We start from the raw sequence: 26,592 nt of genomic DNA, 5'->3' as shown, positions 1-26,592 counted from the left end.
CCCCACCCCCTCCTCACTTTCTTAGTCCTTCCATTTTTCTCCTTTTCAAGCGTTTGAGAGTTCGAATTTATCCGGAATTAATATAACGAGGACATCATCAAATATGCATACATGATGCAGGGGTAAATTAGCCCGGATGGCAACTAGATATGACCCATGGAAACGGCGTTCCTTTGTGTATTGAAATTAAATGACGCCAGCTAGCTAACTCCTTAATTACACAGCCTACATTAAGACCTTTGACCCCGGCATATACGGAGTACACAGAGTAGACGTCCATTTTTTAATTATGTAGCGTAAATCTTTCCCGTCGAAGACAGTTGAGGGAGGCGAGATGTTCTATATACTGTACGATAGAGAGTAGGAGCCCTGAATCAGGGAATGATGCAGAATAGATGCAGATGCAGTTTCTAGCCAGATACTATATATCGTGTACTTGCTAGGCGATTGTTCTGTGTCTAAATCAGCCAGATATTATAAAGAAGAGTATGTATTTGTCAACCAGAAAAGATCCAATAGCTAGGGGGTAGTGAGCATGACATCTCTTTTTGATGGAGTGGAAGATTTCTAACAATATTAAATCAAGTTGATGTTTTTTTTCTTCAGAAAAAAAAAACCGTCTTAGGACTCTCTATATCGCCAGTACGGGATTCGATTTTAAGGTATTCCCAGTGCATAAAGATATATTCACTCATAGGCGAATTTCCCACCGCTCCATACAGTGAATTCTCCAAAACAACACCTTAACCATTTCCCTAACAGCTGCTGGTGACTTGTCTCGCCTACAGCTTTATCCACTTCGTCGAGTAGAGCTTCATTCACCGTGCTGCAACTACCCGTCTTCTTTGTCTATAAAGAACAACTTCCTTCCCCTCCGATGCAACCCATTCTTCCCTTCTCTGCTCACCAACTATAGCCTGCTTTCCCATTCTCCTTCTCCCATATAATTTCTTTACTGCCTATATACTGTGCTGTACAACATTGGATACAGCTACCTACTTATATACCTACCTTCCTTCCTGTCCTCATACAAGCTGCTCAGGTCAACGTTCTATCTATCCCTACCACCTTTTTTGGGTCTTTCGTATTCAGCACGGTATTTGGCGCCAGGAAAGCACCCGTTCCATTCTATGTTGCATGGTTCTCACGAATGGTCGATCGTGATCGTATACGGAAATCATCGAATTTCAGTTCTAATGGCCTTGGAGACTCGAGTCCCCCGGTATTTATACAATCAACCAAAGACTCGATCCTGCAACTTCTCAAAACGGCCCAAGAGTTCGAAGTAGTAGACGGGAGGCTTCATTTCAACGCGAGAGATTCTCGGACGATACCTCAAGTAGGATGATTCCCCATACGCTGACAATGTATGCATGCATGTACATACAAAGCTGATGTTTTGCTAGTCCGGAGCAAGCTGACGGGACGGATACCTCAACAACTATGCGACCTCGTCGGCCATGGAAGAAAGACAGACGCTTACAAAAAGAGAGAGGCTGTAGATTGATACCTTCAGAACGAGGAGCTCAGCCATCTCCTTCGCATTTATATGAAATTACCAGAAACTGTGTCTTTTTTAGGTATGTTTTTGGCGCGAGAGATCTATGTGAGTTAGGATTTGGCGCAACTACCCGGAAACTTCAATGTTACTGACTAGACGCAAGCACACTGGCGTTGACTATAAGAGACGTATGCTATCCTGAAAGCAAGGTTATCATACGACGATGCCTGACACTGATCCAGGCATGATCATTATCACGGGACACTGAATGTTCAGTATTTGAAGCCCCAATCGACGAGAAACACAATATCTGCTCCTTACAGCGATACTCTGATTCGACCGCCTTGTTTCGGGTCATTCCGGACTTGACCGATCTAGATACATACGGTGCCAACTCCGAGAGACTTCGAACAGGGAAATGGATCCTCCGTTTTGGTCTCGCCACCGGGTATAAGTATGAATGAACAGATGGCCAGTCTCTCTATATACCTACCGAGCCGCAGCTGGTCGAGTCACAGTCTGCTTGTGACTATCGCGGCCCTCGAAGTGATATCAATAGTCTCGACGGAAAAATCCTAGAAGGGCGAGTTTCTGGAGTATGGAACGCCATACTCTCTCCATATACTCCATCTACACTTTCTACCAACCCAAAGCTCTGTGACGAGGCTCCAAGAGCTGAACAGAACGCCGAGGGATTTGCCGATCTTCATTCAATTATCGCGGACCATGAGGTAGGTAGGCATTCGATTTACAATTGTTTCTTATGTAAATTAGATAGACTGCTGATATATGAACTCGCAAAATCCAGATCCGACTGCTTGCTAAAGTTCCCGGAATCAACATCGTTTACGAAAGACAACAATTACCGTTCTCGACGACAACTGAATTGTTCAATTGTTGATTTCGAGAATCGATCGGATTACCTACCTACGACAACTATACAACTACACAAGGATGGCTCCCCGGAAGACGGCGTCCAAGCGCAAGGCTCCGACTACCAGGGGCAGTGTTGTGTTTCTGTTCTTCAGATTCATCATGGCAGTGCATTGTCTTGCCACTTGGAGTCTCCGAAAAGCCGTACAACGAACGGCTGATTCGGTCTCCCAGGTTCAATGGTCAGAATCGCCCTCTTTCCACCACGGACGCTGCGAGGGCGCCACCCGCGAATGGCCTGGTCCCTCGTCCTCCGATCATCACCCTAGCCGGCGAAAAGTTTTTGTACGACTTTGAAGAGTGGTGGTTTGCGCTGGACATCGACGAACGCGCCGAACTACGAAGCAATCCGGTCTACCCCCAGGCGTGGTATCCATCAAGCTCGCGTAGGTGGTTTCCTCACGACCACATGTATCCAGAGTATGTACTTGACCCGTATGTTGCCAGGATGTCTAGGGAAGCTAACAGCAAGGGGCAGTAAGAATAAATGGAACCAAGTACCTACCTTTCACATCGGGTTACTTACCAGTCTGTATACGGAGACCTACAAGACGGGATTAAATACCAGGCGCATCCACTGCTGATGCAGGATCTACCTATCTTGAACTCTTCACAGACGACTGCAGGGGTCTTGGTTTGTTTTCGATCGAGAGATGATCCCAGATCGTGCTTCTTTGCGGCTGCGAACAGCTTGATCTTGATACGGTGAACGGCATCAGTCACGTACCCAAAAATCCTAGCCAGGATACAAGTTGCGGTAGCTGATGACACTGCAATTGGCGAGCCGTTCGCTGTAAAGGCTGCACTTCCGAATTTTAGCAACCTGCTTCTTACACACAGGCAGGAGAGAAGAGAGATATGTCATGCAACCCAATGATTGGTCTCTAACAACCTCGTCACTGGATCCCATCGCCTTCAGAAGATTCAGATTCGGATGACGAAACTGATGATGACTTAAACTTCGACAACTCAATGACTAGCACCCAGTAATTACAATTCTAGATTACACTCTGACCTGGGAGCAACTCTAGACACGGATCTATTTGTCTCAAGTCAGACCGGACCTGTTCTGGACGCCGAATATTATAAATATTCATTAGGTAGCCACAGCTACGAATCCAGGATATCATCGCAGACATGGATTCTGGGGAGAAGACAAGATGGATATTGACTCGATTCCTCGGAGGCCAACATGAATCGTCAACACCTCCCTCCTCGACAGTCAGAGAATTAATATCCTGTCGCGAGTGCCATAACTTCGAGTCTTTGGTGCGAACTCAGCCAATTTGCACCTGTTGACGGAGAGACTTGATTTTTGAAGCAGAGGTTTGAAGCTCGCACGTTACTTGGTACTGGGAGTCTTGGACAATCCAAGAGGTAGAGGAAATATCGATATCGACATGATTCGAAAACAACTGGAATCACATCCAAACAACGAACTCGGTGGATGTATCCGTCATCGACAGCAGACATACAGGATCAGCTATGTCGACCTTTATGCAGCTTCTTAGGATTAATCCGATCCTCCGTGGGTCAAAGTCAACGCTCACTATTATTGCAACCTCCTCTAACACGTATTCCCTGAAAAGGAGCCGCCTCAGTCAGAGCAGCAATTCAGGCAGCAAGGTGATACACGCTCTCTACCGCGATTACAAGAGGGACGGGATGTTGCAAACCCGGTCTATGAGAAGATCGAACCTACTTCAGGGGGTATAACTCTGCAAGACACTTGGCCCCGTACACCTCAATTATCGGGCCAAGCGGAATTGGCAGCACGACAGGGACATGTGCACATCATATATGCGAGTCCAGCCCAGGCGGAGTCTGATGCCTACTTACAGCATTCTGCCCTTGCAAACCATATCTCCACGATCGGGAGGTCTAAGACACTTCAATGTCCTTCGAGTGCTACATAGCTGCAAGTGTGTGGCATGTCGAACTATTCAGGGAAATGGGAATCACTCTGAGAGGATTCTTTAAGTTGCAGGTCAGAGAGGAGTTCTCTGAGGTTCAGGATTGTCTAGCGGATCGTATATACTGCCTCTACTGAAAAGCGAGATCAATTTGGTGGGCATGGGAAGGAAAAAATGGCCTGTGGGAGAGAGCTGGCTTGCGAGAAAAATCCGACTTCGAATAACAAGGTTCTGTAGACCGGTTCTTGGGTGCTTGAAAGCAAAGATACAAGGTACGTCCCTGAGGAGATTTATTTAAGTCAGCCACTAAGAGCAACCGGCGAGGACTGGAGTTATCACACACGTTGATCGTTGAACTTCCATTTGATCACTGGAATTTCCGCGAATTGGCCGGCAAGAGCATATCTTTATAGGACCACCATTTGCTTTTTCTCTCATCCACCTTCTTTTCGCTGCAACATGTCTGCATCCGCATCCTCCACGGGTGCTCCACAAGGGCGCCTTCCTACTTTGGAAGAGCGGACAGTACAACTCGCATACTGGTTAGAACAATTTCGCCAAAGCAACCTCGGTGCGCGGACGTGAGCAGAGACGACCCGTTGCCAACTTCAGGCCACCATCCTGTATTGCTGTGTCTCGACGAAGCCCAAAGACCTTTTATTCAATGACAACCTATGAACCCGAAATGCCGTTTCCTGCTTGCCGCAGAGCGAGAAGGCATCAGACAGGTGCTCCAAGTGATGGCAAGGCGACATCAAGCAATTCTTTGGTCTTCTGCTCGATACCACGTCGCGAGTTACATCAACCTTTCCACCTCCAGAAGAATCACAATGTGCGCTTCGCTGGAGTCTCAAACTCATTTGTCCTATGGAGTTATTTCCATCAATCTACCAGATTGACTCCATGGTTCTTGGATGTTGTTGCTTGGTACGCTGCTGCATGCATTGACGTCGCAGACTAGCAATTGATGCAGAATCCCTCTTGTCAGTCTCGATCGACCAATCTCTTCTAGGCGCTATTCTCCAAATAACAGCCAGCAAGCAGACGTCGTGGATGTGAAGAAATCTGGCTCTACAGGCGACAACTTTGTGGTTTTCCTAGAGGTCTGGAAGGCCTGCAAGGCGCTTTTCCGGCACCTCAAGTCGCTGCCCATCGAAACCCTAATCTTCCCCGTGTGGGACAGAGTCATGAAGCACCGAATCCAATCCCATCCACTTTTCCAAGTGGACTTCGACGACATAGAGGAAATAGCTTACAGATTGTTGGTTGTCGAACCCCAAAAAAATATTCGAATTGTGGTAGTGAGGTTGAATCACTTGCGTTGATACCGTATCGCATCAACTTCTACATGATCTCTCACAATCTCGCAGAGAAACTTACGTCTGGGTACCTAAGGTACGTCGCCGATATTAATAACGACTAAATATTCCTGAGGACACTACAGCCTTCAAAGCCCATCCTAGCCTATTTGCTGGCCAAAGAGACTCAGGAACGTTAAAAGAGATGGCTGAATATAATCAAGGCACTATATAAGAATACCTTGAAGGGAACAATCCACCTGGGCGACATTGGGGAAATAGTGGCCGCATTCATTCTCGTTTTCCTTAAAGAAGGCGCATACAGAACCGCGGGAGGATGGCACTGGCCATCCTAAACGAAAAGAACATCTCTTCCCAGTACAATCGTGCTGCCGCCTTGTACACCCGAGGCGTGGTCCTGGCCAGAGAAGCCTGGTGCGAACATTGTGTCCAAAGACATGGACCTTTTTAAAAACACTGTCGTTGACACTGCCGCCAACGGAGGACTTGCTTTCAATGGATGATGCGCCGCTACCAGCTCCTGTCCGGTTCTCTAGCTTCCACGCCTTACTGCTCTCGAACGATAAATCCAGAGCCTTGAATGACATATGTATGACGATGAGCAAATGCAATATCTCTGGAACGACGGCTATGTCTTCTTCAACCATCTTGTGACAATGTCAAATTTAAAGCCAAAATGCAGAGATGGGAAAACGAAACAACGCAAGTTCGAGTGGCCAATGATGCTTGGAGTAAAAGAGCTCCATCAAGAACTTAATCGCCCTGTGCAATCCCGTGCAGATCCTGAAATTCATGCAGAGATACAAGCCAATGATGAGACACTCAACAAGCAGGACGATTTGATCCAACCACCAACCGCAAGGGACTGCAAGAGGTACAGAAGTTGGCAGATGAGAAGAAGCAAAGCCTCTTCCAGCACTTCGGCAGCCTCCGTTGGCCGCCCGGAACGACAGAGACAGATCTACAGTCGGATACCTTGTAGGGAGCCGAGTGTTGGAATTCATGGCATACCGGTCCAACTGGATTCGGTAGTCATATAAGCTGATGTGATACATCATATTGGAAGCCGAATACCCCGCTTCTCACAATAAGGCTTATACGCCAGGTCTCCCACATCTGATTAGAATCAAGAATAAAGTCTCCTTCATATCATTATATTGTCTTCTATAGTGGTGCTGTAGTAGCTTCTCCCCTACATGCTTATAGCCATAACCTCAACACCGAGTAGATCGACAGCACCAGCGGGTCATTCGACAGTGCACCGATCACCCACCACGCAAACGTCTGCCAAGCTCCATCGACGGCGCCGTAGAAACATGTACAGCGCGATGTACCCGCCTGGCCGCCCGCCGTCGTGCACGTCGATAAGATCATTCAAAATCTCGTCACTATCTCTCACATCGCCCCGGCAGATGAACAGCGACTCCACCTGGCAGGTCGTACCCCTGAGGAGACTCTGTAAAAAGCTACTGCCGAGAAATCGCAACATCCCCTCAATTGGGCTACAAAGTATAGGTCAAAAATCGTAAGGACAGTCTGATCCCTGGGCTCTGTCATGAAGTCCAAGACGCATTTAAGCCAATCGGATTACTTTTACAACTCTCCCAGCACATATGGCAATGCTGACGTCTCTGCGAAGCAAGTTAGGCTATGGAAACATCGATATCGTGATCCCAGCAAGCAATTGACAGAGATTGGTCAAGCCATACTAGAGCCATCCAGCGAAAGAGAAATAAGAAGAGAATAGTGTGTTGCCACGCGAGTTCACCGATGAAGGCCGTGGAATGTGGGAGGAGTCGGTATCTGAAAGGATCTTGAGGCGTGGATACCAACAGACTCTGCTGGAGATACAATATCGATCACGTCGAAGTCTCTTTCAACCAATTTCCGAAATTTTCTACCATCAGGCTCAACCACGGAAACTCAGACAGCGAATGAGCCAGTTTAATTACGACCAGCCGTGAAATCTCCATTCTATCACTTCACGGACTCAGCAGGCCGACTCATAGCAATGGCGAACGTTAGATTCGACTACAAATATACATGGATACCGAGGAGCGACCTTGTCCAGAGTAACCGGAACAACTTCCTCAATGATAGCGAACGCGACCATATCCAGCTCTCGAACCAGGGACATCTGCTGTCTGGAAAGCTCGAAGGAATGGGCAAGAAACTACAAGCGTGGACGAAATGCCCTGATGCGTCTCTGGTTCTCGAGGATCCTCTATCGTCTCCGATAATATCCACCGTCATAGTTGAAGTCACTCCGTGAGGCACTTGACTTTCTCTCCCTGTTCGAGAAACAACTTGATCAGATGAAGGACTTAATGGTGGAAGGCGTGAGTGGGAACGCTGTATGGTCAACCATGTATTTGAAAGAAACATGGCCTTCTTCATGCCCTGTTTCGATGAAGGCACATCCACAAAGCTGATGCTAAGATGCTTGAGGACGAAGAGAAAGAGCTCCTCGACAGGGATTGGACGTCCCGCACGCGTGGAGCGTAACACGGATGATGAACTCGTCATGTCTGTGTCCGCTACACGCAAAAACGCCTGAATATACTTGGAATGAAGACCTTAAAAAAGTCGTGGTCGCAGCCGTCGGAATGGACCTGGACCTCTACCCAGAGCTTGGATTCACCGGCGACTCAAAAAGGAATCTGACAGTAGAAATGGTTCATTATCTGAACAGTTTGCTTAACTGCACCACGGAGACTGTTGAAAGACTCTTGGACCCTTATAATGGCCATGCTGCAACGCCACGTTGGATGGTAGGCAAGCGGTTGGCATTGATGCAAGCTGCGGCAGAAGGTAAGCCAACTTCAAATGGAGTGCTTCTTATTCTTGACTCCGTTGAAGGACATGCTAATACGATGATGTTAGATTGTAGTGATGGCTTGTAGTGAACTTGACTGTCTCTGACCAGGGTTATGCTCGACACCAGGAGCTACCAGGTGGGCATTCTATGCAAAAGGAATCAGATCCTGCTCAAATTCCCCTTGGAAGGAAAAAAGATCTCCACGGCACATTAGGACTACATGAGAGGGATATTCCCCTGGCCGGGTCTGTCAGCGACGCTCAAGCGCTGATTTCTGCACAATACCCTATGCCAGACCTCGCCGTCAAAGAGAAAAGCCTCTCTGCGAACGGTAGGAGATACCATCAAAATGCCCAAGCTCTTACGGGTGGGTTAGGGTTTTTAAGGGGCTTTTAAGAGGTTATGGTGTAGGGTTAAGCGATTCTTTGGAGAAGACTGGCAACCCATTGAATCTCCAAGCGCAACCCTCCGTGCTTGTCTACCCTTGAGCAATGCCTGACCAGCAAAAGCTTCCTTATCAGGAGCTTTCTTATCAAAATCCGAGAGAAAAATACACATTGACTCTCGGAATAATCCCTGCCACAGAACAGCGGAGTGGATAGTGGGCGCATTAAGCGACGCCCCCAGCGTCGTAGTCGGGCGGGTCATCCCCCGACTACATGCTGTACAGCGATTGAGGTTACAGATGATTATCTGCCAGGAACAGGTACTTGCATCTCCTAATCATTGAAACTTATTTGGTTACCACCTTGAGAGAATTCCGCCGCGACCCTTTGGAGGCCCGGCGGGCAGCGAGGCGACTTCAGTTACATTCGCCACAGTCTATGGCTGATCTGCAATGGCATCCCTTATAATCCTGTCTGTCGCACGCATAGTCCATTTTCTGGACAACATCACGGCTATGTCCGATGAGCGGCCCCCAAAGCACATGAGGAAGGCTGATGCAATGGATTCTTCACAGAAGGTAAGTCTCCAAGACGTTGACTTCATGGACAGATTGTAATAATGCAATACATATATAGAGAGTGAAGTGAGCTTGTAAGGACGGAAATGAATATGACATTACGGATGGTGCTGTCATAGACGTTAGAGATGGTGATTTTGCTCGTATACTTGGATATACACAAGAATTGTCAGATTCTGGAAGTTCTAGGATCAAAGCTATCTCGCTTGTGAAGCATGTAATTGAGTTATCTGAGACAAAGAAGGGCATGGAATCAATCATATGGACACCCTCAGGATTTGTGCTAATAGTCAGTAATAGATTCTCATGATTCTAATCTTTGACACCATCGTCGTTTGGTTTTGTCAGCTAGGAGTTCTACTTCTCAGTCGAAATAGATCGACTTTGTCGTCTCTATTGACAATAACAGTATTGGTATTGGTTCTATAGATAGATAGATAGATATTTTGGTGAAAGGTTTAATAGATATAGATAATGCCTGAAGATGGAAAATTGTCAACCAATACCACTTTTATTATGTAACTATCTAAGGGGGAAAATAAATTATATGATGATTATGATTAATTATTATATACCAGGAAGGTTGGCCGAAATGCAGATATGATGTCTTTTATCAAAGCGGGTTGATCGAAATATAAAAGTGAGACATCAAACTTGTAAACTTGCAGTGCATTCGTGACAGGAATAGTGGTTCAATAAACCACGTGGAGAGAACTTGCCCTTCAAAGAGAAAAAAAAAAGGAAAAGAAAAGAAAAATGCTCCTTACCAGATACTGCTTACACGCGAACTACGCCGGGTTTCGTTTCTTGAGGCTAATTTCTGATAGTTATTTTCTTCTTACATTGAATGTAAAAAGGAAACGTTCATACTGCCGTCTCAGGACTTGGGCCATGTTATCGGCTGCAGAAAACCTCAAGGCTCGTTTAACGAGGGTCACATCGTATTTACTGTCGAACACAACGACTTGCAGCACTGGCATCGAGAAGCACAAAATGCTGCCGCTGATAACAAATAGCTTATATTTCCAAAACGTCAAATGGTTCGAGGACTTGAAAAGCGGATCTGAGAGCAAGAACATTGGGGATAACAAGAGGTGGAGGAAGACGAGGTTGGGGGTTTGGGCCTGTTGTCTGTGGGTGATGAGAAGAGGAGGAAGAAAGGAAGAAGAAGGAACAGAGGGGGGAGAGGGGTTTTTATATGTGGGAGCTCAGGGTGCCCAGGAGACTTCACTGGTCTCGCTTAGGATCTCGCTTAGATCTCTGACAGTGAATGATATAGGCATTCACTGACTCGCTAGACAATCCTTGTCGGTGACAGGAGAAGCACGTGGTCTCAGCCATGTAGTAAACGGAGCTGACTGGAGGATTCTTTCACTTTCCAACTGGGTATATATCTATCTCAGCAAAAGCTTGCTAATGCATGCACTTTATACGAATATAATGAGCAACTTTACAACGTTCTTGGAGTAAGCAGCTAATATCAAAGCTTGGAAGAAGAATTTGTTGTCGCAGCCCTGGCCCTAGGCCCTAAGCCCTAGGCGGGTCAGGCAGCTGACCTACGCTGAGACATTAATCTACGAACTTCATCGTCAGGTGATACTATGTTCCTTCCCATGTGATCATCTTTCGGAAAACTCACTGTCGTTCCTATCGCGATTGCACGGAGATCCTCAGTGAGGGAGACAAATATTAGTAAGGGATATAGCAAGAACTATAGCAAGAAATATAAGTAGGGAGCGTACCTGGAAAGTAGATAATAAAGACTATTATTTAATACAAAAAATACAAAAACGGTAAAGAGAATTGTCTTAAAGTAATGTTCGTAGACACTTTGAACTAAAATAAAAGAATGATTGACAGGGTGCAGAAATGAAACAGGTTCTTCAGTCTTTAGTCTAGCAGCCCTGCCAACTCATAATGACTGTCGAACGTCTTGTCACAGGTTGCCCATTCCAGACATCATGCGGTATCAATGCTGATTTGACGTGATTAGATCGCCCTTCAATTCGGAATCCGAGTCCTCTTGGATGGTTAAGGTTAGGGTTAGCCGATTATGTCAGAGATGGTGGATCAACGGAGACATTCATCCAGCCACCCTAATAGTACAGTAATAACGACGGAGTACTATTAAGCACTGCTACAGTTGAAGCGGGGACGAGTAGGTTCAGATAACCCCAACTGTTGTGTGACGGCCTGAGGTCGAGAATCATGCAATGCTACACTGTACGGGTACTCTGTAGGTCATGCAGGGCTTGCCATACCCGGTAAGTCTCGATCAAGTGAAGTGGGGCGAGAGCGGGTAAATCTACTGGAGCTACTCAGAGCTGACTAATACGAGAATCGGATCGGGTTAGTCCGACGGGACAAGCTGACGCGATTGCTTACTCATCACGAATCTCCCCAACGAGGTTCGATCCTGGTAATAATACCGCGTAATTCGAGGATGGAGTACGGAGTATAGAAAATTGGAGTTGCCAGTTTCCGATCACATCAATGCTGATTCGGATGGTAGTTGCTGCCATATTCGTGGTGTGGACAGAGCACTCTGTACAGTTCCATGTTATGTGCATTGTGTACGTAAGTTATGCGGGCGGGGATCTGTCTGGTCGCGACTTCCAACCAGAAGCGGCCAAGGCTGTACCACCTGCGCGCCGGAAAATAATAAGAACACCAAATTACTAATCATCTGCCGTCATAGCTCCTCGCGGTGTTGACGAGAGGATCCCTTGAAGAGCCTTTTCCAAAAATAATTCTAGTCATCCGTAATCAATTCATCTAGCCATGATAGGAATCAATCAACGACAATAATCTTGCATGATACCTAGGTAATAATTAATAATAATCCTCCAGTTGGCTGGGAGTTGGCCGTCATCATCACGTACGGTATGGTACTGTGTAAAATGATTAGGTAAGAAGGAACGACGCGAGTGGAGAGGCTTCGTTGCCGACGGGCTCCGGCTGGGGTTGACTGCCTCTTTTGCCGCCTGCCAGCCACCCGCCAGTACCGAAACGCGCTGGAGGATTATTAACCACGCCTGCCGCCCCGACTTCCCCCCTCTTCGCCCGACTTTTCCGCTGCTTACGAGATCATCTCCAACCCAACGCACTTCGACGACTAGTCCATACTGTTCTTGGTGCCAAACGCGATAAGTTAACTAAGTCCCTACGCAGGCCCTCGCAGTTCTCTGCTCTGGGCCAATACTATTGCGCATTCTTCCCCCATCCCATCCATTCTGCAATCCAATTCCCTTTGTCATCTTTTTTCCTACATTTCGCCTGCTTCTCGCTGTTCGACCGAGAAAAAGCAATTGGTGGTTTCTGATCCATCCCTTTCCATCACGTAACCTTCTCGTTTCTCGATGCAGCCCGCGCTAGCCCCAGCGCCGCATCCCAGTATGCAGAACACTGCTCAGGTAAGCAACCACTGTTTTGTCATCACCACTCCACATGCGCCTACCGGCTGGAGCAGCCATCGCAAGCAGCAGCACCTCGCCCTTGCGCGTCCTGTTTACATAGCTGGTTGTCTCTCGCCTGGTGTCTGTTCATCTTCTTGAGACCGCGCTGATGGCTAATCCTTACTTGTGACACAGGTTCAGGACCATGCAGATCAGGGTAAGTCAGCTTCGCAGCGTTATAAATACCTTTCTTGTCCTCAAAGGGGGCATCGACGATGACTGGCCTGGTTGGGCCCGGTTCGCTGTTGATGTGTCCGCCGGATTATTCTATCAAGAATGAAACAAGTGAACGACTAAATCAGCGCACCGGGATTTCGCCATGTCTCTTGCTGACGCCTTCCCCTCACTTCTCCCCTCTCCGTCTGTCCGATCCTTCAGCAGAGCCATCAAACTAATCTTAAATCCTGTCCGTCCAGTCCTCCAGGAACAGCTCATAGCTGCGCAGCAGCACCTTTCCCCTCATTCCCAAGGGGCGCGTCCGCAGCAATCTCCTCACATCCAGGCCGCTGCCGCTCGCGACCAAAACAATAACATCGACCCTGCGATCGCCGGAGGTGCTATGATAAACCCGACAGATTCGCAGGCTGCCGCTGCTGCTGCTGCCGCCGCCGCCGCCACACCCTCTGGGCAGGCGCAGCCTGCTACAGCGCCTCAGCAGGATCAAGCTACTGCCGCTCCAGAGCAGCCGAGGAAGTATGGCAAGCGTGAACTGTCGACCTCGAAACGCGCTGCTCAGAATCGCGCAGCACAGGTGTGGTTGCATGTCGATCGAGATCGTGCTGTTCATTCACTGACGCTTCGCAGAGAGCATTCCGACAGCGCAAGGAAGGATATATCCGGAAGCTTGAGGAGCAGGTGAAGGAATATGAGGTTCTGTCGGAGAGCTACAAGGCTCTACAGGCGGAGAATTACCAGCTGCGGGAATATATCATCAGCCTCCAGTCGCGTCTGATCGATTCTCAGAACGAAGTTCCCGAGCTGCCCGGAAACATCGACTTGAGTCAGCCTCGTCCCGAACCGCCTACTGCTGCGACATCCGGCGCTGCTGCGTCGGCGTCGGCGCCAGCACCCACAGGAGCTGCTGCATCCACTGCACCAACTCCGGTCGCACCGGGACAGCAGGCTCAGCCCTCTGCAGCTCCGTCTTCCACGCCAGGGGAGGACCTCAACCAGCTGAATCGCATTGCCGTCGCCGGTCTAGGTATGCGCAAGCACCAACACGAAGAGGCCGCATATCTTGGCAATGACAACAATTTCCCTGCAAAGCGCATGCGGACGGACAACAACAACAGCAACAGCAACAACTCGGAGCAATCGGGTGTAACAAAGACGGAAGCGCCGAACGGGCTGTCCGTGGCTACCTGAACAAAAAAAAATTCTCTTTTCTCTCTGTGCATCCGCCGGATTGGAGTGGCGTTCGTCTTGTTACGTTTTCTTCTTGTCAGGGAAATCTCTTCACCTGTTGTGTGTTACGATTCTTGTTTGCTTGCTTGTCGACAGCATATCGATGAGCGTGGTCGATCTGGTCACGTGACGTCAAGTGTACTCTGGCTTATGTACCTATTTTTGCTCGGTGTGTGGCGCGCTATCCATGGCTTGCTTTGCTTTATCTTTTTGAACTTCAGTTCAACCTGGGTTGGTTGGGTGGGTGTCATTTTATCCTTTTTTTTTATTATTTTTCCTTCTGTCTTATTTATGAGCACGATGTTCTTCTATTCTAATTAACTTAAGGGTGGGAGGAAGCTGTGTCACGAGTCAAATTTATTTTCTTGTTCTAGGTTTTTACCGGTCTCATTACTTTGATTATAGCGCTTTTTTTTTGTGCGATTGTGCAGTACAAACAGTACGAATAGTGATGCAAGTTATCCTCGCCCCCTACAAAAAAGGACTCGACTGGTTCTCTGAATTGAGCGGAATTGAATTGAAATTGCTTTCTGTTGTCTGTGTCCTTGGAAATTTGTTGCGTTGCGTTGCGTTGCTTTTCGGTATACGGTATTGTATATGGTATGGGTATATCATGAAGTAGGCGTTAGGAACGAAGGAAGAACAAGGAATCCGATCCCTCCCTCATCGTTCATTCGAACGACATCCCGGATTCGTACGTAATAATCGAGTGCGATGGATGGATGATCATCAATCGGATTATCCGTGATGTGATATGGTATGATGTGGTTAATGGATCAAGCGGTGCAGTACAGTAAACCTGAACCAGGCTGGAAAGTATGTATTACCCAGCAGTCTTGTCTTGTCTGTGTCAGTCGATGAGAATGGTGTCCTGGGCAGGGCATGCAGGCAGGCAGACAGCATCTGGAAATAAAGATGAGAGAGAAGGGGGTCAATCAGTCAGTCAGATACTCCGTACTCTAATCGCAGTACCTACCACAAGTACATACATACAGTACTCGATCGACCCTGGATAGGTAACTACCTAGGTAACTGGCGTCATTGCGTTACGTTATGATCTAGCTAATTCCTCTATCTCTCCAACTTGAATATTAAAATTAAATAAGATGACAAGACTGAGAGTGAAGACTTAATTAAACAAACCTAAATCTCTGATTCTTTTTTTTAATTCCAAAACCAGTACAGGCTTGACACACAGGACGCCATTTCTATACGCCAGCCATACTCACTAAATTTCCAGAATCCATCAAAGATAATAGGTAACCTCAACCTCAATATCAACGTCAACCGCGGCCTTGGTCCATCCGTCCAGTTCAGTTCAGTTCGCCAAAGAAAAAAAAGAGAGAGAGAGAGAGAGAGAGAAGAGAGAAAATGTTAGGCTATTGTACAATATGTTATTATTTTTGCTCATCTCTGGCTGGGATGCTAAATAGATAAATAGGTTATTAAAAACTGTAGAGGCGTCAAAACTTTTATTGATCTGGTTCGATCTCTATTCTAGACGCTTGTAACGTTTCCGAGGTCGTGTTCCTGTGATAAAGTTAGAAAATCAATTCCCCGAGTTGGATAAATAAAAAGTGACTGAAATGGAATCTGTGAACAGTGAATGACGTGCTGGCCACATACCTTAAGATATTCGCTTCCCTTCTCAAGGAAGTCCTGTCTTGATATGGAAGATGCAGCCAGATCCGGACCCGACGCCCACTGCGCCGCCCCCTTCCATGCGTCCAGCACAGGGTCCGCAGCGCGCCGCACCACCAGCTCCGCATCGATAGGAAGGATGCACCGCAGTTCATTCCTCACTCTGTCATCGAATGACTGGAAAAGCGTGTTGCCGCCGGTCAGGAACACGTCGCGCAGCAGACGCGCGCGATCTCCCTCGGCTGAAATCCGCTGGTTGAGAATGTCGGCGGCAATCTCGATGATGCCGGCTTGGTCGACGCCCGCGATCGACGGCTGGAACACGACTTCGGGAACCCGGATCCGCTCGACGTTCAGGTGCAGTTGGTGCGCCTCGCGCTGGCTCTCAGGGTTAAAGGGCCAGGGTCCGCGCAGGAACGCGTGAACCAGACTCTTCGTCCAGTCGGATTGGGCCTCCAGGGTGTGGTTCTCGGTGAATTCCGGGTCGTACTTGAGCAGCTGGGCCTCCACCGCTTTGAGAGCGTTGGTGAGGTCTTCTTCTTCCTCCTCGTCGCTTTGATCACCGCCGGTGGCAACGGTGCGATACACACCCCAGTCCTCGTCGTTGGCTCCAAAGGTATCATCGTCGCCGCCCCTTCGGCGCTTCTTGGGCCCGTCCGAAGCGAGATTCGCAAGTGTCTTCATCCGCATCTGGCTGGCAAGGGATTTGCGGTTGCCGAGGTCTGCCTTCAGTCTCTCGCGCTCTTTGATCTTTTGCAACAAAGCCTAAACCGAAATGTTAGCAAATAGAACTAATTTAAATTCATCTAATTCAACCTACCTGTCGAGCAGCCCTCCTCTCAGCAATCCAGTTTTCAAAGTCGTTTTCTCGGCGTTCATTGTCGAGCCGCTCTTCCTCCTCCTTGCGAGCCTTTTCCCGCTCCTTTTCAGCTTTCGCACGCTGGCGAGCCTCAAGGTTCGACTTCATCAGTCGTTGATGCCGCTTCTCTTTGAGACCCGCCTCGTCGAGCTCCTCGTCGGGGACATCAAGCAGAGGAAACGACATCTCTTCGGGATTCTCATCATTCTCCTCGATGCCGAGATCCCTGTTCCGTGATCGTTTGATCGAACGCTCGAGATCTCGGATCGTCCGCTCCAGGTGCGCCTCGTCCTTGAGATCTTCGGCGTCAAGGATCCTCTTGACTTCTCGTTTGGATTCCTGGGCCAGTCCTCTTTGTAGATCCTTGTAGTACTCCAACTCTTGCTCTTTCTTCATGAGCTTCTCTAGTCGCATTTTCGCGGCTTGTTCTTGTAACCGCCGTCCACTCTCCTTCTTGCGCTCCGCGATGCGTGCAAGCTCCTCTTCCGACTTCTCAGGCACGTGGTGCTCCGTGTATGGATACTGGATGACATGGTCTCGGTCCTCCAGACCCGTCCAGTCTAAGTAATGGCTCAATTCGTTGTCATAGTCCGTGGAGACATAGCAATGCTGGTGTATCAACTCCTCCATCTGATGCTCAGTCATGCGGGCAGGGAAGGTCGGATATTTCAGCTTCATCAGCTTCAACATGTAATCGGTGGATTGCGCACCACCCCAATTGAGTCTTGACGAGTTGTAAAGCAAAGCCTTCGAATTGAGAACAGGGACAACGCGGGTCGACGTATGTGAGGATGAGATAATCAGACCATCCTTGCCGCGGTTATATCGGTAGGAAAACAGACAATCGATGCCGTAGGCGACGGACGGAACGGAGTAGCATTCAAACAGAATCTCGTTCATCACTAGATGGCATTAGTAGCGGTGACTTTATGGGAATCCGTTGCAACATACTTCGTCTTGGATATGTCAGATTTGCGATGGGCTCCGTCATCACAATAGGCCTATCCACTCCTCCATTTTCGCCGTCCACTCCTAGCTTCAGGAATACATAATCCAGCACGCCTTCCATCACGTCCCAGTTACCCACCACGCTTGTACCGGGATCGAAAGCGTATCGCATCTGACCACGAGTCGTGGCGTCCACATAGGCATCGTATCCGACGAACTGGCAGGCCTTGTTGAGCTTGCGGTCTCGATAACGGCTCATCACGGGGGGGAAGATGAATCGGGGGTTCTTGTCGAAAGACCACCCGGCCTTGACGGTATGTGCGCCTGAACCGCTCAGCAATGTAATCCAAGCAGCATCAACTCCATATCATATTCTCTTACCATTGTCAATGACTATGGCGCTCGAACTGGGAGAAGCTTTGCTCTGCTGATATCCCTCCGGCTGCGGGGGATGGTAACCTTTGAATGGCGGCTCCGGGACAGGGAACGTCTTTGGGGGAGGCTTATTAGCATTCTTGTCGGCTGAATTAGAAGCGCGAGCCGGTAGCACCGTCTGCCGCGAGGTGATGGTCATGTTGGGCGCCTGGATAGAATCAAACTGGGTTCGGAGATAGATGAGATGCGGCGTTTGCGAATATGAGCGAGTTCACCTCATCGCAATGGTCGGTATAGTGTCGAACGGGAAAGAAAATGGCACAGAAAATACGCTGGAAGATGATGGAGCTGCGTCAAAGAAGGAGAAGATGTGGCAGAGTGGTGTACAGGTCAACAGATTGAGCTTTCATTTTCTTAGAGTCCCGGAGCTACAACCAACCAACCGCTCGTTGCGGCGCGCCAAGACTCGTCACCGTTACTGGATGTATCATGTGTCTATCCTGAGTAGTCACGACACAACCTGGTCCTTTGTATTTATGAGACAGAAGTCAAGCGTAATTAATTTCATTAAAGTCATAACCCATAATCGACAATAAAATAACTCTGCATCTGCCGTCTCTTGATTTTAAGATGGCTCTTGAAGATTCTCCGTAGCTGATGTATACAGTCAGCATATATCAAAATACCTGAACTCAGCTGATGTTGCGCACCTTCAAGGTGAAAGAGAACATTAGATTGGTAGTTCTTAAACATCTGAGCGACCAGTTCCACGTTCATATTTTGAATGTTGACCTCCTATTGAACGCGGGGATAAGTGACTGGTCAACACATTCACTACAGATCAATAGAGAACCATACCTGTAGGCTCTTATTCAGCACCATAATCGCCTCATTAAGCTTTTCCTATTGAAATCCGTTAGTAATTCCTATACGCGACTTAAAGCAAGCTTGAGCGCGTACAATGTTGGTGATGATTCGAGAAAGCAGCAGGCTCTGCTGGTGTTCGTGGGGACTCTCCTGAAGATTGCGTGTCAGTGCCTTTCCATAAAAGTAAAACTATACGATACAGATGCCCTTAGATAGCTCACCATTTTGAAGGAAAGCTTCTCAATCAGTCATCAAAGGATGCTGTTCGCTGTTTGTTTGCGCCAAGATCGAGATGTTGATATCCGGCGGCTTGCACGTGATGTGTAATTCCAATACAGAAATGGCATGTTATGCCAAGCCAGATACTATTCAAATTTCAATAGACAATATAATGAAAAGAGAGGATTAGTGCAGACCCCTCCTTATTAAGCTCTCCATTGGATCTCTTTGTTTTCTGGGGTCGCCATAAAGTGGCGATTTAAAGCCAGTTCTGCAACTGAATTACAGTACCGATACAAGCTTTGTCCTCCCGTCCTTGTCAAGATCAAGTAGCTATTCCACCTCCGACGTCTTCCCATATCTCCCACTTCAACAACTTTACTGTTCCTTCATCTCTCCCATCTATCCATTCGTCATGGCTCCTTCAACCCCCGCAGGAGAAGAAACCCACCAGCAGCTCCTCGACCGTCTCGACATCGCCGGTATTCCTCGCCCCTTCCGGAACCCCAACTGGAAGCCTTCGCAACGACGGAACAAGAACGTGAAGCAGCTCCTCTCCGAATCCTCGCGCAAAGAAGCATCGTCCATGGCGACGCAGAACAACTCCGGCGCGACGACGCCCATGGCTGCTGGCACCACAGACGGCACGCAGACGCCCATGGGAGGAGGCGCGGCGTCGCGGCCTCCGAACATCGCCCAGGCAGCGCAGAACCTGTCCACCCTTGTCCTGGAGAAGAATATGAAGTCGTCGTTTTCTACGGGACCGGCGGTCACGTATACCAACATTGAGTCGGCGCCGTCGTTGAACCCCGCCCATCAGAGGCGTTACTGCGATATCACTGGCTTGCCGGCGCCGTATACCGATCCGAAGACGAGGCTCCGGTACCATAACCAGGAGATATTTGGCATCATTAGGACGTTGGGACAGGGCGCTGCGGAAAGCTATCTCGAAGCAAGAGGCGCCCACGTGGTCTTGAAATAGAGTATACATGCTATCAGCATACAGTACTGCTCGAACGTCTAAGTGTATGATGATGGCAAGACTGGTATGTTGCAAGAACTATCATCAGAAATACCAAAATTACTTCAGCTGACTTTCTAGATCTATGCCCAGCTGCTACATTACTGCCCAGTTGCATGTCAGGCCATCCGAGTCAAGCCCTTTCCACCCACCGTGCCCCTCTCGAGACAGGTTCAAGAAAGCGCTCCGGCTTAGTTGTGGCCTTTCAAGGGTCAATCTTCGCCTAGTTCTGAGAACTCGCAACCCGTACCGACCTTCCACAGGCAGGAAAATCAGTTACAGCGTCAGCTGACGCTGTGGTCGCGGCGGGGATCAAAACGCAACAATAGTCATGCACGTTGATTGAAATAGCTGAAAAGTCCGTCGAACAACAGGTGACATAGAGGACATATTGTGCTTGCAGCTGGGTGCGATTGGATGAGGCATGTTAGATAGAAACATTATTGTCGGTGTAGAATAGAGCAAATGCCATGAACCACTTCGGTTCCATCTGGAGCATAGCTATCTGACCTGAAATTCCATTAAGAATTCAAGAGAGATAGCAAAAGAGTGATTGGCAAGATTCGGAGCACGTCGACTGATGCCTGTAAGGCGTCTTAGCCCTTCAGTCGAAATGCAATATCAGGTTCTGGTCGTGTGAATCGAGCTGCCAGCCCGTTGCTAGCTCACATAACCTCTCTTTGCTGCAATAACCTGTATTTGTGATCGGTTTTTGGCAAAGTTGGCACTCATCATTTACCCATAACTTGAACTGCGAGAGTTTGATGTAGACAGTAGTTGGTAGTAGTAGTAGTGTGCGAAGAAAACAAGGTCAAATCCTTACCTTAAAAACCCTGACCGCCGTCCTAACACAGCTAGCGTGGGATTGCCGCCGAGGAAAAGACGTGGCAGAAACGAAACGCGATGCGCTTTTTTGCCGATGATCTATCTCCATAGCTTTTAATATTATAATTGTGAAGGAAGGGCATTATTGATTGGCATAGGGTCTCTGCAGTACTATTCTTTTGAATGATTGATATATTGCTCTGCGCGGTTGAATCCTTCTCGTCACGATCCTCTCTCTGATTATGTCTGGATTCTTACTTTGAAACGTTTCGAAGATACCGAGCAAGCGAGCTGATTATTCAAAAAGATTCTCCTGAGTCATTCATTTCTGCTGTGACTCCCGGGACTACCGCCGTACGATCTTCCAGCCCTGTGCGACATTGCGACATTCGGGTTCTATAAGGAAGGAAGTCCGTCCGCGCCGCAAGCAGTTTTCGCTTTGAAAGAAGGGAATTGTACTGTACAAGAACGAAGCTGTTTACCCGTCTGGGCGGTGTTTCCAAAGTCAACAAGTCGCAATAGTTGGTCTGCGGGGATCTACGTTCGAAATGCCCATCATGTGGCTTTCAGAAACACAGAGTGAGTGCGCCGACGCATAGAGGAATTGGGTGGTTTGGAGATGGCTAATTTGCGCGTGCCATATAGAAATCGGGGTGATCTTCTGTTCCGGTGGTAGGTGAGGCCCGTCCGCACGAGACGCTGCTCAACAGACATGCTGCGTCTTCGAAATAAGTTAGTCGTTGACGGCGATGGTCATGATAGGCGGGTTGTTCCTATGCGGTGGAGTATTGATGTTCTTTGATCGCTCGATGTGAGTCTGCGGGTTCCAAGGTGCCCCTGTGATTTGCATGCTGATCTCGATTTACAGGCTTGCCATGGGCAATGTACGTATATCCCGCCGTCGAAGCGATTTTCGATAACGGACAGCTATTGTTAAAAACGGCCCGGAATGATTCGCTAACGACTGCCAGATACTCTTTCTCATCGGCTTAACGCTTATAATCGGGCTTCAGAAGACCTTCAATTTCTTCTCCCGCCGGCAGAAACTCAAGGGAACCGCCGCCTTCGCTTGTGGAATCCTTCTCATCCTCCTTCGATGGCCTTTGACCGGGTTCTTGATCGAGCTGTATGGGATCTTCATCCTATTCGGCGACTTTCTGGTCACTGTTGGCCAGTTTGCGGGGAACATTCCCATTGTCGGCCCATATATCAAACAAGTGTTGGAGACGTTGGCTGGCGGGAGAAGGAATGTTCAGCTGCCTGTATAGCGATGAGATATGGGCGAAGTCCCCTTAATACGTTTCACGCGGGACCTCTCAAGCGGAATGTCCGTTTATGAATTCATCTGCCAGATGACCGTGCCATCTCGAGCTTCGTAGATGGCTCGAATGACCCGAGAATGACTTTTCAGCCTGTATAAGTTTTGTAATATCGCGTGTGCGTGAGATGATTCTTCTTCTTTTCACTCATGACCTATATAGACGGAATGTAAGATAAATATTAGAAAATTCATCGTACACAGATTCATATACTAATTTCCAAGTCGTAAATCATATCAATCACATGACACATTTCCAAAAATCTATATATATATGGCAAGACATCAGACGTCTGGCAAAAGACAATCCCACTCGAGATCGTTTGCACCATCCTGTGGACCACGGTCCTCAAGGGTAATATTATCAAAATCCCAAAATGATGCTCCGTTTCGCCTTATCACACAGAGAGAAGGCGCATTTGGGTATCCAGTCCCGGTTCGGAATGTCAATTCCGTTTTCGTTGGCGGTACTGACGCGAGCGTCTCGCGTAATGTGTCTCCATATCTCCCTCCTGGTATGTCGAAATCAGCACCCTGCTTCAGGAGGAAAATAAAAATATCGGTGTGGCCATTTTGCAACGCTGTTCGCAAGACGGAGTGAAAAAGTCGGCCTTGAAGGTTGATGTCGGCACCATTGGCTATCAGATACTGCACCATTTCCAAATCTCCATAGAATGCAGCGGCATGGAGGGCAGTTCCAAAGGCACCCCCAACATGGTTGACATCGGCCCCTTTTCCAATTAGCAACTTCAACGTTTCTACAGAACCATAGGTTGCACTGGCAGTCTGCAGCGGCGTTCCAAATCGTCCACCTCCAATATTAGGGTTCGCTCCATATTCCAGAAGTAGTTCCACAGCTTCAGGTTGGAGATTGCTGCAAGCAATTTGAAGTGGCGTTTCCAAATTACCTTCATCGATGTTAGGATCAGCGCCTCTCTCAAGGAGGAGACGCATGATATTGATATCTCCAGCCCAGGTGGCAGCTGCCAAGGCTCGGGGACTATTGATGTCTGCACCGTGATTTAGCAGAAGCTGGATAATTCGAATGTCCCTTGAACGGCATGCGGCAGAAAGACAGCTTCGATAAAAGTCAAGATTTCCCTTTGTATTTTCAATTGACTCGAAATTGGAATCCGCACCGTGATCAAGAAGGAGCGTGACACAGGGAAGGTCTCCCTGAAAGCAGGCGGCCAACAAAGGAGAGCCCCCTCTCCCGCCACAAAGGTTTGGATCGGCTCCTTTTTCAAGGAGAAGCTTTACGGTCGTCGGGAAAAGATTCTCAAGTTTCTCACCAGGCCTTAGCCAGCCGTCGGGCCACGTCGTTTGTGACATTTCTTTGAAATGGAGGTCATGTCTCCCTGCGACAGCAGCTTGCAGCGCCGTGTTGAAAGTCCCTCCTCTCGTATTGACATCAAACCCTTCGCCAAGTTGTATCTCAACAATCTCATCGAATCCAAAATAGCTTGCTGCGTGAAATGTGTGGAAGAACTTTGGATCTCCGCTGAAATCAGCTCCATGTTGGAGGAGAAGCCTGGTCGTTTCGATATTGGGATGGGGAGGAAGACGACCCAAATATGCAAAACGCAACGCCTCCTTTAGAACTGGTTCACTATTGGTGCCAATTTCATCGTTTGCGAACATCAGCTTGAGTGTTGGAAGAAGCCCGTAAGCCGCAACGATGTTCAGGGGTGAATCCAGAGCAGAGTCAGTGAGATCGGGGTGTATTCTGGGAGGTACTAATGAACAGAAAAACGAGATCCAATTCAAGTACTCTTTCTCCCTTTTCAAAAAAAATTCCAGAGCCAGCTCGTGCACTCCTTCCGCGTGCTCTGGAACCCGTTCGTAGTGATAAAGCCAATTCTCGGCCGTATAGAGGGCCAGTGGGAATTCCTCGTTTGCATCGGGGAGTGGCTTATCAATTAATCGCATATATAGAAGACAAGTCTCCGTAATTGATGTATGCGCAGCGGTTTCCTCAATGCGGTATTTGGCGGCTTGCCCCTTCTGAATCTCATGTGAAAGGAGATACTCTCTCACGGAGATATGCGTCAGTCTGACCACAATTTTCGACTCACCTTTGTCCCAGTCACTGTGCTCTTCTATCGTTGTTATAAGGCCAGGGCAGATTTTCAGTATCTCGTCTGGGTCAAACAATCGTTCGATGACTGGCGGGTCATTGCCAAAATCCACGGCAGCTAACTCGGCAAGTTCTTCGATATATAGAGGACGAGCACTGAAAAGTAGCCATTGGAAGATTCTCAGGGCGATTTCATAATTTTCTTCACTTATTCTGCCAAGCATTTGAGCATATGTTTCGTTCAGAGTCTCCGGCAGACTTTCGAGGGCTTTTCGCAATTGTGAAGGCCTGATGCATTTCTCCAAAGCCTTGAGCTGGCACATCACCCATTGAAACCTGGAGAAGATGTCAATATCTCTCGGATCCATGTGTCTCGGAAGAGTTCCTGCACTCTTACATGCCATCTGACTTTTCTGTCAGAGAGCTTTCGATCTCCTCCTGGACTTTCGGATGTGTCCGCCATCTCTTTAGAGCTCTGTCTGTGCGTAGTCGCTCGCGGATATAAGTACGGATATCCTCCTTCGTGACGGCAGCGGATAGTTTGATGTGATCCTGAGTCATACATATAGGCTCAATAGAATCCTTGATATCCTTCTCATCGCGACTCGTCAGGAGAACATGAATGTTCACTGCCTTCCATCTTCCAATCTCCTCTAATACTTCGAACAAGTCTTCTCTTTCCTCACATTCGTCCAAGGCGTCGAGAACAATGTATGTACGGCCGAAATCCGAGATCATGTCATGCAACGTGGACAGAAGCTGGCTGGACGTGGGCTGATTTCTCTTGTCGAAAAGCTCTGTCAAAGCTTGAGAGTTCCTGTTGCTTCGCTCAAATAGCTGTTTAATAAGTGAACGCAACATTCCAGTGTGGTTTCTCTTGGACACATCATCTAACTTGAAGTAGAAGTATGCCACAGCAAGATTTAGATCAGACCCACAATGACACAAGAGGTCCTCGATAACAGTTGACGAAAGGATGGTCTTCCCACACCCGGCTGTACCATGAATCCATAACAAAGAGCCTGGGCAACATTTCCACTGGCTATACTGTTTCCCGCAAATAAGCCAAGAGCCTGTGTTGCTCACCCTTCTTTGAAGGGCGTCTGTGTAATCGACTGACGGATCTGGAGCGGAGAGCCATTGAACGATATCATCGGCGTCTCGACCTACGATGAGATGGTTTAGAATATACCCATAAAAGACGAGCAGCTTCTGACACTAGCTCACGTTTCTTTTCGTCGTCTTGTAGTGCCTTGAGGCTCTGCACCGTGGAATATGTTGCCAGAGTCGTGTCACGAATGTCCAGCACAGCATTCCTACTCTCAATGTCAGCATATTTCCCAGCATGGTATATACAAGTAAGTAAACTCAGGAAAGGGATTGCTTTATAGGCAAGAAAGAAGGGGTAACGGAAAAGGCAAGAAGTTCAACAGAAGAGGAGCTGACGTACGTTTCGTCCAGTGTCAACGCCAAGCTAAACAGAGTAATGTACTGGCTGATATCATCCAAGATTGACCTCATATACGCCTCTTTAATTGGCCATCTCAAAGCATGGATAATCGCTTCCTTTTTTGATAGTGAGAGGTCAACGGTTGGAGGGGTGATATCTCGCTCCAGTTGTTTCAACTTTCGAAGACACTCTTCGAACACGTATTCAAGTCCACACAGTCTTCGCAATGTGGGGAATAGATATTGGTCTTCACTCGTTGATAATAATCCTTTTTCATCCTCCACCAAGTTCGACGACTGCTCTATCAGCTCTTTGAGTGTGGTGAGGACGATCTGAAGCCCGCCGAGTTCCTGGACAAGCCTGAGGAGTTCTGTCTTTGCATTTTTGGCCGATCTCACATATTTCATGCAGCAAGAGCTGACGGAATTGGTAATCTGGAGCACAGCTATAATGCTGGCACTGACACTCAACGGATCCATTCAGAGAACAATTTCTTGGGGCTTCAAGGGACGAAACGGTTGGGCAAAACTGCAACATTTTATAAGTAATAAGAGAAAAGGCTCTGAATATATACACGAAGAGGCGACGGTATTTAAGAATTGAGATAATTGCAAAAGCAACAAGGCTATGCTCCATATTGGCGCATTTGCTCATGCATAGCCGCCGAGGCTAAGCTGTTGGCGAT

The 26,592-nt window shown here is 48.1% G+C and overlaps 11 protein-coding genes across 11 annotated transcripts; 7 read left to right on the top strand and 4 right to left on the bottom strand.

The window, feature by feature from the left end:
• Positions 1-2,455: 2,455 nt before the first annotated feature.
• On the top strand, positions 2,456-2,915 carry VTN77DRAFT_9679 (uncharacterized protein; the record flags this gene model as incomplete). The annotated part of the gene is made up of 2 exons (XM_069426311.1): positions 2,456-2,520; positions 2,609-2,915. 2 exons carry the CDS (start codon positions 2,456-2,458, stop codon positions 2,913-2,915), a joined length of 372 nt encoding a protein of 123 aa, XP_069273793.1.
• A 1,891-nt stretch (positions 2,916-4,806) lies between these two features.
• VTN77DRAFT_9678 (uncharacterized protein) lies at positions 4,807-5,845 on the top strand (the record flags this gene model as incomplete). The annotated part of the gene is made up of 4 exons (XM_069426310.1): positions 4,807-4,889; positions 5,360-5,608; positions 5,718-5,742; positions 5,792-5,845. 4 exons carry the CDS (start codon positions 4,807-4,809, stop codon positions 5,843-5,845), a joined length of 411 nt encoding a protein of 136 aa, XP_069273792.1.
• A 1,017-nt stretch (positions 5,846-6,862) lies between these two features.
• Positions 6,863-7,354, top strand: VTN77DRAFT_9677 (uncharacterized protein; the record flags this gene model as incomplete). Its single annotated transcript, XM_069426309.1, has 2 exons — positions 6,863-7,191; positions 7,306-7,354. 2 exons carry the CDS (start codon positions 6,863-6,865, stop codon positions 7,352-7,354), a joined length of 378 nt encoding a protein of 125 aa, XP_069273791.1.
• Positions 7,355-7,697: 343 nt separating this feature from the next.
• VTN77DRAFT_9676 (uncharacterized protein) lies at positions 7,698-8,192 on the bottom strand (the record flags this gene model as incomplete). The annotated part of the gene is made up of 1 exon (XM_069426308.1): positions 7,698-8,192. One exon carries the CDS (start codon positions 8,190-8,192, stop codon positions 7,698-7,700), a length of 495 nt encoding a protein of 164 aa, XP_069273790.1.
• Positions 8,193-8,272: 80 nt separating this feature from the next.
• VTN77DRAFT_9675 (uncharacterized protein) lies at positions 8,273-8,569 on the top strand (the record flags this gene model as incomplete). Its single annotated transcript, XM_069426307.1, has 2 exons — positions 8,273-8,477; positions 8,550-8,569. 2 exons carry the CDS (start codon positions 8,273-8,275, stop codon positions 8,567-8,569), a joined length of 225 nt encoding a protein of 74 aa, XP_069273789.1.
• A 4,238-nt stretch (positions 8,570-12,807) lies between these two features.
• On the top strand, positions 12,808-14,268 carry VTN77DRAFT_9674 (uncharacterized protein; the record flags this gene model as incomplete). Its single annotated transcript, XM_069426306.1, has 4 exons — positions 12,808-12,861; positions 13,039-13,060; positions 13,320-13,654; positions 13,708-14,268. 4 exons carry the CDS (start codon positions 12,808-12,810, stop codon positions 14,266-14,268), a joined length of 972 nt encoding a protein of 323 aa, XP_069273788.1.
• A 1,536-nt stretch (positions 14,269-15,804) lies between these two features.
• On the bottom strand, positions 15,805-18,329 carry VTN77DRAFT_9673 (uncharacterized protein; the record flags this gene model as incomplete). Its single annotated transcript, XM_069426305.1, has 5 exons — positions 15,805-15,837; positions 15,934-16,713; positions 16,769-17,709; positions 17,759-18,079; positions 18,137-18,329. The coding sequence occupies 5 exons, from the start codon at positions 18,327-18,329 to the stop codon at positions 15,805-15,807; spliced, it is 2,268 nt and encodes a 755-aa protein (XP_069273787.1).
• Positions 18,330-18,755: 426 nt separating this feature from the next.
• VTN77DRAFT_9672 (uncharacterized protein) lies at positions 18,756-19,221 on the bottom strand (the record flags this gene model as incomplete). The annotated part of the gene is made up of 5 exons (XM_069426304.1): positions 18,756-18,784; positions 18,841-18,925; positions 18,989-19,033; positions 19,091-19,147; positions 19,219-19,221. The coding sequence occupies 5 exons, from the start codon at positions 19,219-19,221 to the stop codon at positions 18,756-18,758; spliced, it is 219 nt and encodes a 72-aa protein (XP_069273786.1).
• Positions 19,222-19,631: 410 nt separating this feature from the next.
• On the top strand, positions 19,632-20,198 carry VTN77DRAFT_9671 (uncharacterized protein; the record flags this gene model as incomplete). Its single annotated transcript, XM_069426303.1, has 1 exon — positions 19,632-20,198. One exon carries the CDS (start codon positions 19,632-19,634, stop codon positions 20,196-20,198), a length of 567 nt encoding a protein of 188 aa, XP_069273785.1.
• A 1,412-nt stretch (positions 20,199-21,610) lies between these two features.
• VTN77DRAFT_9670 (uncharacterized protein) lies at positions 21,611-22,330 on the top strand (the record flags this gene model as incomplete). The annotated part of the gene is made up of 5 exons (XM_069426302.1): positions 21,611-21,641; positions 21,708-21,734; positions 21,825-21,873; positions 21,931-21,946; positions 22,034-22,330. The coding sequence occupies 5 exons, from the start codon at positions 21,611-21,613 to the stop codon at positions 22,328-22,330; spliced, it is 420 nt and encodes a 139-aa protein (XP_069273784.1).
• A 335-nt stretch (positions 22,331-22,665) lies between these two features.
• Positions 22,666-26,386, bottom strand: VTN77DRAFT_9669 (uncharacterized protein; the record flags this gene model as incomplete). The annotated part of the gene is made up of 4 exons (XM_069426300.1): positions 22,666-24,793; positions 24,855-25,623; positions 25,685-25,773; positions 25,908-26,386. 4 exons carry the CDS (start codon positions 26,384-26,386, stop codon positions 22,666-22,668), a joined length of 3,465 nt encoding a protein of 1,154 aa, XP_069273783.1.
• Positions 26,387-26,592: the final 206 nt, after the last annotated feature.

The sequence above is a fragment of the Rasamsonia byssochlamydoides genome (assembly GCF_041956645.1).
Source record: "Rasamsonia byssochlamydoides strain NRRL 3658 unplaced genomic scaffold VTN77scaffold_91, whole genome shotgun sequence".
NCBI classification, from domain to species: domain Eukaryota; kingdom Fungi; phylum Ascomycota; class Eurotiomycetes; order Eurotiales; family Trichocomaceae; genus Rasamsonia; species Rasamsonia byssochlamydoides.
This window is presented reverse-complemented; position numbering and strand designations above follow the sequence as displayed.